Below are 11361 nucleotides of genomic sequence, written 5' to 3'. Positions count from 1 at the left end.
TCTTTTGCCAGTTTTCGTTTTCTCTTTCCGGTTTTCAATGGTTTTTTTTCTTTTTTTTCAACACATGTCTACTTTTCCCATGCACAATATACATTTTTATAAGTTAGGTATTTTTAATAGATATTTAGCATTTTTTAAATAAATGATTAACATTTTTCCCCAATATATATCTTTTAATGACTACTTTTTACATAAACGTTGTACATTTTTTTATACATCAGGAACATTTTTTATAAATGTTTAACTTTTTAAAAATACATAATTAATATTTTGATGTCTATTTTTTCATGTACGCCTTAGATTTCTATATAGATCAGTAACATGGTTAACATTTTTTAATTCATGATTACATGTTTTTCAATATATGTTTTAAATGCCTACTTTCTTTCATACACATTGTACATTTGTTGTATACATCAGGAATATTTCAATACATGTTTAACATTTTTTAATATGTTCATACGCATTGTATTGAGGCGAGCCGAGGCAAACAGTTGTTCGTCACGAGCACACGGAAGCGAAATAGGAAAAAGGGTTCCCCAAAAAACTAGGAGCCCCCTTGAGAGGGCTCGCTGACATCTCGTCAGCGGGGCGCTACAATCTTTGGTCTGGGAGATGGCTACGTCTGCAGATCCAAGCGGAAACTCGAGGGGGGCGAAATTCCCTAGGGCGGCGAGGGCATGGATGGAGGAGGCCATGGGGAAGCTGGATCTCACTGAGGAAGAAGCCACGCCTCTGGTGGTTGATGATCTCGAGGAGGGAGTCCCGCAGAAGTGGTCAATCGCTCGCAAGGTTCTACACCGAAAGATTTTACACATCCAAACCATTGCTAATGCGTTGAGGCCGGCGTGGGGAAACCCTAGGGGCTTGTTCTTCATGCCGGTGGGCGAGAACACCTTTGTGGCGGACTTCGAGAATCGCCGTGATCGCGATCGCGTGCGAGAAGGATCACCATGGCATGTGAGTAGACATGCAGTAATTCTGGCGGATTTTGACGCCTGCATGAGGCCGTCAGAACTAAAGTTTGAAAAACTTCAGTTGTGGGCTAGGGTTCCAAACCTGCCTTTCAACTTGCAGAATCATCGGTGAGGGAAAGAGGTTGCTAAACAGATAGATGCTAATGCGACATCTGTCCACTTTGATCATGTGGGGGGATTTCTGAGAGCTAGGGTGACGATTAATTCAATAAACACTTGCGGCGATGGATTCTGATTGATTCGACAAAGAGGGGAGTCTAGGGACTGGTATGATATTCAATATGAACACGTCCTGAATTTTTGTTTCTCGTGTGGTCGTCTTGGCCACTCCGATCTATTCTGTCCCACTCCAGCACCCGTGATGAGAACGGAGATTTGCCTTTTACCTCAAACTTGCGGGCGCCGGAGGACAGGAAGGGAGCTGGCTCGGGTGATGGCTCGTCTAAGGAAACTCAGAACTCTGCAGCAAGTAAGAAAGATGCAGCCTCGTCGAACAACAAGCCTTGGGGGGATGAGGAGGTCAACTCCCCAAAGAAGAAACCTATTTATAAAAGAAAGGGAGGACCTCAGAATGAAAAAGTTTATCGTAGGGTTGACCCTCTGGCTCTACCAAGTCCTGCAGATATGACAAATCCAGATGGAGATCCTACTGATATGGTGGTGTTTACAGCTCAGAGAATTGATGGCTCGGGTGGCGTAGATGGAGATGGGGGTGCAAACTCGAGAGTTAAGGAACCAGAACTAAAGAAGAAGAAGCCCACTCCCCCATCCTCTGAAAATTCGGTAGTGGCTGCTGGTCAGCCCTGCCAGGAGCCATGAAATGCCTGAGTTGGAACTGCCGGGGGCTTGGGAACCCCGAGGCAGTTCGAGAGCTTCGGAAAATAACGAAGCAAGAAGGGCCCGCTTTGCTCTTCGTTTCGGAGACGAAGATCAGGGCTAGACGAGTAGAGATTCTGTAACAAAGTCTTGGCTTTGCGGGATGCTTTGCGGTGGATAGTGCATGACTTAGCGGTGGAATTGGTTTGTTCTGGTCAAGTGATGTGAAGGTCGAGTTAAAAAACTACAGTTGTGGACACATTGATGTTATGGTCTAGAAAGCTGATTTGTCTGCTCCAGAATGGAGGTTTACGGGTTTTTATGGCGCGCCAAGGAAAGAAGATAGGCACCATAGTTGGCGTTGCTTGAGAATGCTGCATGCATATACCGCAACAGGCATGGATGTGCCTTGGAGATTTCAATGAGACACTATTTGGTACTGAACATTTCAGCAGGGCTGCGAGGTCGGAATTGCAAATGCTAGCTTTTCGGGAAGCACGGGAAGATTGTTCCCTGCAGGACCTTGGGTTCTCGGGGGTATCGTACACGTGGGATAATAAGCAAGGGGGAGTGATGAATGTGAAAGCCCGCCTTGATCGAGGTGTAGCGAACGAGGAGTTCCTACAAAGGTTCGACCCTGTGCGTGTTCGCCGCATTAGTGCGGTGGAATCAGATCACTGCTTTGTGTTGGTTGAGTCACAACAAGTTCAATCACGTCGGGGGCCAAAACTGTTTCGTTATGAGGATGTCTGGCAATCCCATGCTGAGTACGATAGTTTTGTTGCTGAGGCGTGGAAAAGAAACCATGCTGGACAGGGACTCACAGGAATTCAGGACACTCTACAAAAGTTCCAAAGCGACCTTGGAGCGTGGGGTACCCAGGAGTTTGGATGTCTTGCCAAAAAGGTGAAGAAACTACAATCAAAACTTGAAAACTTGAGGAAGCAATCTATTGGCAGAGGCCCGAACGATGAAGAGAAGGCCACGGTGCTGAAACTTCGTGAGGCATGGAGGCAAGAGGAGGTATGGATGAGATAGCGCTCTCGCATGCCTTGGCTCCGGAAAGGTGATCGTAATACGGCTTATTATCATGCGTAAGCGGTGCAGCGTAAACGTGAATAGAATTTCCAATCTTCGACGTGCGGACGGATCAGTGTGTGCGTCTGAGCAAGAAGGTATGGTGGAAGTGCAGTCGTTTTATCAGAATTTGTACTCCTCGCAAGGCTATAATGATATGAACGAGCTGCTGCAGTATGTCCCCGAGCGCGTAACAGGAGATATGATTCTGTTGCTGGATAAACCCTATGAACCGGAGGAGGTCCATACAGCCCTTTTTCAAATGTCACCATCAAAAGCTCCGGGAGTTGACGGGTTTACGCGGGTTTCTTTCAAAGGCATTGGAATATCCTTCAAGGAGATCTAGTACCAGCTATTCTGGGTTTTCTTAATGGTGGCGAGTTACCTTTGGGGTTCAATGACACATCGATCACACTCATACCAAAGGTACGCAACCCTCAGTGTATTGCTCAATACCAACCCATCTTGTTGTGTCCGGTGCCCTACAAGATTGGGGCTAAGATGATTACTAACCGCTTGAAAGAGCTGATGGACACAGTGGTTAGCGAGGAGCAAAGTGCTTTTGTCCCCGGCAAGTTGATTACTGATAATGTTGTGGTAGCTTTTGAGAGCGTCCACACAATGAGAAGGCGGAAGAAGGGGGAGAATTACTCATGTGATGTCAAGTTAGATATGATGAAGGCCTACGACAGAGTCGAATGGCATTACCTCTGAGGCAATCATGACTAAGCTTGGTTTCAGCAGGAATTTTGTTTCACTAATAATGAAGCATGTTTCTTCGGTTCGGTTTACAATAAGAGTTAATGGAGAACTTTTGCTGTATTTTACACCGTCATGTGGTTTGCGTCAAGGAGATACAGTATCTCCTTTTCTCTTCCTGTTGTGTGCAGAAGGACTCACATCTCTGTTGAACTCCTATGGTTCCCCGTATATAGACAGAGGCATCCGAGTGTCCGTTCGGGCACCGTGGGTGAGCCACTTATTATTTGTCGATGACAGTCTTATCTTCATCAGTGCAACACAAGAGAGCGTGGTCTGGCTGAATGAAATCTTGGTTATCTATGCTTCATGCTCCGGCCAGTCTATTAATGGAGATAAAAGTGCGGTTTTCTTTTCGCCAAACACTCCAGTGGATAGAGGGCATGAACTGAAGCTGTTACTGGGCATCCAAGTGGAGGCTTTCAGCGATCGTTATCTTGGATTACCAACAGCGGTTGGGAGGATTTCCAGTGGTACTTTTGATCATATTGGTGAGCGATCACGGAGTAAAATGAATGGTTGGGCAGAGAGACTTCTAGCTTGTGCTGGGAGAGAATCACTTGTCAAGTCAGTTATTCAAGCAATCCCAATATTCAGTATGAGTTGCTTCCTTCTAACAAAAAAGGTATGCAAAAGTTTGACTGCTAGTATGGCAAAATTCTGGTGGAGTGGATCCCTTGACCGTCGATCTCTGCATTGGGTGGCGTGGGATAAACTTGCCTCTCCGAAAGCTCGAGGGGGTATGGGTTTTCGCGACATGAAGTTGTTCAACCTGGCGCTGCTCGGGAAACATGGCTAGAGGCTCATTACTAACCTGGATTCGTTATGCGCCAGGGTTATAAAGGGCCGATATTTTCCCGATGGGGATTTCATGGAGGCCACGGTGCCGAAGACGTCGTCTGCCATTTGGCGAGCGATCGTAGCTGTCAGAAAGGCACTCAACACTGGTCTGATTAAGAGGGTGGGAGACGGGACTACTGTCTCCATTTGGCATGATAGCTAGATCCCAGGTCTAGACACTTTATCCCCCATGGTTGTACCAGGTGGGACGACGCTTGAGACAGTGGACCGGCTAATTGATACAGACAATTGTTCATGGCGTCGAGAGCTGATCCGGGATGTTTTTGCTGCACCCAACGCTGATGCTATACTTAATATCCCATTACGTGCGGGTGGTGGTGATGATTTCCTTGCTTGGGCCCATGAAAGAAGCGGCATTTACCCTGTCAAATCGGTGTACCGTGCTCTCGTGAACCAAAAAGAGCGTGCAGCTCTAGAGAAGGGACGGTTACCGGTACCTCATATACTGAAGAACACATGTGGAAGTCGCTATGGAAGCTCAAGGTTTTACCGAAGGTGCGTGTATTCTGGTGAAGAGTTGTGCGTGGAATCCTTCCCGATGAATGCACCCTTAGGTACCGCCATATCAAACTCATCAGTTGATGTAATATTTGTTATGCGATGGATGAAGATCTAATGCACGCCCTAGTGCATTGCTCTCATGCCAAGTTGTTCTGGGAACAAGCGTTTGCAATGTTCGATCTCCGAAGGCCACGCTTGCACCCTCATACATGGTCCCGTGACATTATTTGTGATGGGAGTTTCTCTGACATTGAAAGGGCTCAGATGATCTCAGTGATGTGGGCTATATGGCACTCTAGAAATAGAGTCACTCATGATGATGATCAACTTGATCCATTTACATCGGTTAAGCGGATTCAGGAGGACTTGGCTTTGCTTGATATTCCTCACTCACATGCTTCGGTGCTTCCAGGATTTGGGTGGACACCTCCCGAGGAGGGGGTAATAAAAATAAATACCGATGCGGCTGTGAATTTGGACTTCAATAAGGTGGGAGCGGGAGGTGTTGCACGTTCCAGTACTGCCTTGTTGGGTGCTTGGAGTAAACCCCAGGATATCGGATTCGTTCATTGGAGAGACCATGGCGCTGCGAGATGGAGTTATCTTTGCTAACCTGCGCGGTTTCTTTCATGTGATCATGGAATCAGATTGCCTGGAGATCGTTAATCTCTGGAACACTCGCCACAATAGTCTTTCTGTTATGGCTCCTTTACTTTTAAAAATTGGAGAGCTAGCTTCCTCTTTTTCTTTTTTCGATGTTCAACATGTAAACAGATCAGCCAACGTACCGGCCCACCTTTGTGCTAAACATGCATGCACACTGATGATCACCGAAAGTTGGACCGGGTCTAGACCATCCTTCCTACTCACCAGCCTTTTGGCTGATGATGCTAGGAGTGCCTTTGTTGAATAAAAGCTACCAGATTGGAACGGAAAAAAAACGAGCACACGGAATACGCCGATGGGATACGCCGATGGGGAAAATGCCAATCGCAACGATAGGAGGTGGGAAAGAAATGATGGCCTCAAACTCCTTAATTCATGTCACTAAGCTTGAAGTGCACGCAAGCAAATCTGATTTCCTGATGGATCACATCACATACGCACGCATGCTCGATTTGGAATCAGCATCACACCTGGCCTGAGCTGATCAATAAAAGGCAGCCAACCTGCTGCCTTTGCCCTCACCTCGCTCTGACCAATCTTCTCTTCTCCAGCTTTCAATCTTCACCAATCAGCAGCCCTTACCCAGCGAAGCGACCGGCGTCCCCTGTTCCCTTCCCATGGAGATTGCCTACCCCTACGGTGGGGAGTTCACGAGGAAGCACGGCTTCATCAAAGGCGAGCCGTTTGACGCCAACACCGGCATCATATCCGGCCCGAAGCGCGCGAGGGAGATGGAGATCCTTCGGCAGCGCTTCCAATCTGAGCTCGTCGCCGTCCGTCGCCTCCTCCACAAGGCGGCCGCCGTGCTAGTTCCCGCCTCGTCCCCGTCGGCTCCCCGCGTGCGCAGTCGTCCAGGGTTCTTGGCCGAGGAGGAGGAGCCGCCGGCCAAGAAGAGGAAGGCGTCTCCTCCAGTTCCTGTGATCAGTTGCAAGAAGGCGCCTACGTAGAAGAAGATGACGGCCTCTGAGAGGGAGATGCTCGCGGAAGACCTGGAGCTGTTCGTTGCGGAAATCCCCGATCACATCGTCGAGCTCTTGAAGAAGCAGAGCTGCGCCACCCGCCCCGGCGAAATCGAGATCGACGTCCACGCGTTGGACGACGCCGCCGCCGTCGAGTTACAGGAGCAGGTTAACAAGTTCGCTCGAGAGAAGAGGGCGGCGAATCCGTCGACGCAAGAACGGCACCAAGACGGCCCTACGGTGATGGCCGAAGAGGAAGAGGAGGACGAAGAAGTTGACATCTGTGGCGGCGTCTCCCCCTTAGCGATCGTGCCGCAACCTCTGCCGCAAGAACGGCACCAAGACGACCCTAAGGCCATGGTCGAAGAGGAGGAAGATGTTGACATCTGCGGTGGCATCTCCCCGTTACTGATCGTGCTGGCACCTCTGCTGCTCGTCGAAGATGAAACCGCCAACGGCAGCCCTAGCTCCAGCAGCAGCAGTTCAGATACTGATTCCAGCGACAGCGATTCAGACACTGATTCCGGCAGCACCGACTCAGGTTCAGAGCACTCCGGCGGCAGTGACTCAGATTCTGATTCCGACGAGATCGGCAACAGTCCAGCACCGGCCATCACACCTCCAACATGTGAGCAGCTCGCCCGTGCTCTGGAAAGGCAGCGAAAGGAGGCCACGTCCCGGGCGAGGGAGAAGGCCCGTCAGGAGCTGCTCCAGATGGAGAAGACGGCAATGCCCGACGATACCCTACACCGAGAGGATCGGAAGAGGCTCGGCATTGATGAGTACAACACGGCGAAGCCCAACAACTTGTTGCGGCAGATTGGACTCTACCTCAAGCTTGACGACTACTACTGGAAGCAGCAACGCCGTCAACGAGGATTTAGAGGAAGGGGAGATTCGGTCGTGATAGTCGTTGCTAGCAAGGTGTTATAGCAAGTGATGCAGTCGCTGATGGCTTGATGCCTCACAGAAAACTTGTAGCTCGATCTCTTCTGTAAATTGTATGTGTGCTGAACATGATGGATATATGAAAGTACATGATCAATTACACTGAGTATCAGCTAAATTAGTGATATCTTCTTTGTACACATGTTTAACAGATATGTCCATTTCCAATATCAATCATACTGAATATTTAACATGAACCGCAAGCATATATAATAATGGCATATAAGGACCACTACATTTAGAAAAAAATTGAGAATAGGACCACGAAATTTCAATCAAGCCACATATATAAAAGAGAGTTTTTATAACTCGGAGGCTCAGTATTTCTGAAAAGACATCTTCACATACATATGGAGATTAATATCACGATGTATGATTGATGCCTCAATACCCTGAATGATAGCATCACCTTATACATTCAATATACAAAAAAGATACATATCAAGGAGGCTTGTTCCAGTGGCACCGAGATTCGAGCCTTTTCAGTTTTCGTTTTGTGCCTGAATTTCCTACTGATGGATATGCTAACTAGCTCCTCCTTGACATTCTCATTCTTTATACAACCCACTTGCACCATTCTCATTCCCAACTGCGAACTATACAGTTCTTCAGTTAAGCATCCAACAACCTTCAGCTTAATCTTCATGGTTGTTTTCGCCTTCAGAATCTGTTTAATAGCAGGGGCAGCTTATAACAAATCCATAAGAGTATGCTGCCGAGAAAGAAAATAAATCTAACACCAAGGAAATGAGCAAGAAAAGAATCACTGACCGGATCGGACATCCTCACCAACATGACCTCTGGATTGAATTTGTTTGACGAGCATCCGGTAAATCAGTACCCACCAATATATGTGAAAGACCAGAAGTGAAAACAAGAGAGTGTTGAAGAGATAGTAGTACGAGGTTCTGTAGATTTTTCTGTTCTCGTTGTCCACGATCATAGCTATTTCATAACTGAAAAAGACGCAAGACCATTGAATTGATCAACAAAATGCACTACAAAACTTAGTAGACTAATGCTGCTTTCTAATCAGGTAAAGTAGCACCACATGCCAGAACAACCAAGAGTGTTTACCTGGTGCTTCTTAGGATCCAGAAAGGAAACACTATTAGCCGAAGAAGGATCCATGAAGCCACAAAAAGTAGAAATGCTACAACAGCTAGCCACTCACAGCTACTGTACTTGGCCATCTTTCCAATCTCTAGGAATATATCACTTGCATCATGGAGGGGTAAAATGACCGAGCCAGGACGAGATAATCTGTTTGGAAGTAGCAACAACTTCAAGTTTGACTATGCTGTGTATTGTTATGGTATATAAGGGCGATTACACTCATCTGCATACCTGCAAATATAGGACACAACAATCAGAACAACAGTTGCCACATGGTGAGACATCATGACTCCGAAGTCCTTGCGTCTTGTTTCCCAGAACAGAAGATCAAAGATAGAATATACGTAAAATCCAGCGGCATACATGTATACAGCCTTAAGCTTTAGCCTGGAGAGAAAAACAAACAATGTTGAAGCCCTTGGAAGTTGCAATAATAAGGAACAAAAGAGATTGTTTCTCTCTCTTACTTCATCTTTTGGTCAGGCCACAGCTGCTCGCCAGGCCCTACCCAAAAGTATCTTGTATTTGTAAACCACGATTCATTGTATGTTACAGATAGTGAAAAGAGTTCTGCAGAAAGATAATAAACAAATTTCCATGCCGATTCCTTAAATTTATTGATTTTCTTTCTCCTTTCATCTGTTTCAACAAGCTTGTCATATCCCTTTCCAAATATAAGTCGTCTTGCTAACACCTGCGAAGAAAGTGAGATTTAAGAACTATAACATGTGCATGTAGTTCTGATTTGCACCATTCTTGAAACAATTTTGCTCACAGTGTATAGTCATAATATGAAATCATTAAGTATAAGACTCCCGATGACTTATGTAACAAGACAAGTACGCGGTAGGTCACTACCTATGGCTGCAATGATGTTAGATTAGAAATTTCGAAGACCAACACCGGTACAAGCAAGGGCCATAGGTCCTACCAGTCTTTGTACCATTCGGGACCGCAATCACTACTTCAATCCCAACATCATCACTGAAGGAGAGAGGCAATTCATAAACTTCCATGTTATTACTAATGCTCATTTGATATATTATTAGGGAAAGATGTGTGAATGCTTTGATTAATTGTTACATGATTGATTATCCAAATTGTACCCTATGTATGTTAGCAAATTTAAGGGCTCACACAACATGATCTAAACGCCTACTTTGGGTGGGGTAAGCAAATGTTGTTTAGCAAATCCGCGATCTCCACATGACAAGTATTTTTATCAATGAGGAGCGACAATGACAACATGAGGAGCACGGGAAGCCACGAAACTTAAACATTGATCCAATCCAATCTACTGACCTTGATTATTAAGCCAACTATCTAGTAATTGAGCTGACCAAGCCCATTGGGAGGAGTTGAGTTAATTACAGGCAACTCACCTATATTTGACTAATTACCATGAATCTATCGATATCAACACGGTTTGAAAATCTTGCAGGAAGCTTTTCCAGGTCAACGTTGAGACTCGTGACGCCTTGAGCGTGCCCAGAACTGGCTCATCTCACTCTTGGATGGGAAAACAAGAGAGATATCCCGGGCCAAGTGGACATGAACCAAACGCATCCTAACTGAAGAAGAGGGAAACAGCCAGACAGGCAGGCAACCAAAATTTGGATTACCTCGAAGAGGAACTGGTTGAGGAGGAGGCGCAGGGCGGGGAAGAAGGCGAGGAGCAGGGGGAGGACGGCGTAGTCGGCGTACTCCGGATAGGCCTCCGCCTCCCAGTCCACCGGCGGCGCCGAGGAGGAACAGGATCCCACGAAGATCTCCAGGAGGGACGCCATTGCTGTTGGCGGCCGGCTCTTGGATCCAGACGCCCAAGGGGCAGAGAATGGGCGCGCTGAGAGTGGGAAGAATGATGAGCCAGCAGTCAATACTAGCGAGGGGGACAAGCCGAGATTTGAGATGGTGATAGTACTGAGCAAGAACTAACCTTGTTTATTGGCGAAGTTTATTCTCGGAACGCGAGCGAGCGGATGCGGATGGACTGGTCCATTTCTGTAGGAGAGAAGCCCACTGTCTGTCTGTATTGGGTGGAAGGAAAGATGACGAAAAGGCGTCCAAAAAAAAACGTGGACGGAGAAGGAAGAAGAACAGCTACTGGAGCTGGACTGATCTGATCTGCCCCACTCAGTTAGGGCCGGTTCTCTGGAGCTTATCGATGGCTGCCAAAATAAGTTGTTCCTGCCAGCTTGATTTGACATACCAATCGAAATTTTTATGACAATGATAAGTGAGCAACGTCAGCTGAAAGGGGATGGCAAGTGAATGTTTTTTTTTTCAACTTTACCCCATAGAAGATGGCAAATCCTGCCATTTTTTGCCGCATTTTCTTTCTTCTTCTTTAAAGAAATTGCCCTGCGTTTATGAAGAAACTATTGAATCATACTATACAGCGAACATTCGTCGGATATTGCGGTCCAAATTTTATTGTAGAAGACTACTCTTACTAATTAAGGGCTCAACATTCCTCCTAGAAAAAGGGCGTAAATCTACTTTTTTTAAATGGAACACTTGTATTCCATTAGATCACGGCAGAGCTGCCGGTTACAACCACGTAAAAGGGCCATGGCCTCGGCGTGCAAGGCATGAGCCAAATCATTCACTGGCCCTGCAGCCATAAATTGGATGTCCGAATCTGAGTCATGGCATATCACACCCCAGCCACCATGTCTAGA

General features: G+C 46.7%; 1 protein-coding gene across 1 annotated transcript; it reads right to left on the bottom strand.

Annotated features, from left to right (window-relative positions):
* Positions 1-7851: 7851 nt before the first annotated feature.
* LOC109770111 (ASC1-like protein 1) lies at positions 7852-10883 on the bottom strand. Its single transcript, XM_020328824.3, has 7 exons — positions 10617-10883; positions 10303-10523; positions 9148-9374; positions 8912-9067; positions 8642-8827; positions 8336-8520; positions 7852-8231 (listed from the first exon to the last, which is right to left on the bottom strand). Exons 2-7 carry the CDS (start codon positions 10465-10467, stop codon positions 8200-8202), a joined length of 951 nt encoding a protein of 316 aa, XP_020184413.1. The 5' UTR covers positions 10468-10523; positions 10617-10883; the 3' UTR covers positions 7852-8199.
* Positions 10884-11361: the final 478 nt, after the last annotated feature.

This window comes from Aegilops tauschii, chromosome 5, assembly GCF_002575655.3.
Source record: "Aegilops tauschii subsp. strangulata cultivar AL8/78 chromosome 5, Aet v6.0, whole genome shotgun sequence".
Lineage (NCBI taxonomy): Eukaryota > Viridiplantae > Streptophyta > Magnoliopsida > Poales > Poaceae > Aegilops > Aegilops tauschii.
The sequence above is the reverse complement of the archived record's forward strand: the minus strand, read 5'-3'. Positions and strand labels throughout refer to the sequence as shown.

Excerpts from the sequence above, each read along its gene's own strand:
- LOC109770111 (XM_020328824.3), bottom strand. The coding sequence starts at position 10,467 with ATGGCGTCCCTCCTGGAGATCTTCGTGGGATCCTGTTCCTCCTCGGCG. Across the intron at positions 8,521-8,641 it reads TGGATCCTAAGAAGCACCAG|TTATGAAATAGCTATGATCG; the intron begins GTAAACACTCTT and ends CGTCTTTTTCAG. Across the intron at positions 8,232-8,335 it reads TGGTGAGGATGTCCGATCCG|ATTCTGAAGGCGAAAACAAC; the intron begins GTCAGTGATTCT and ends GCTATTAAACAG.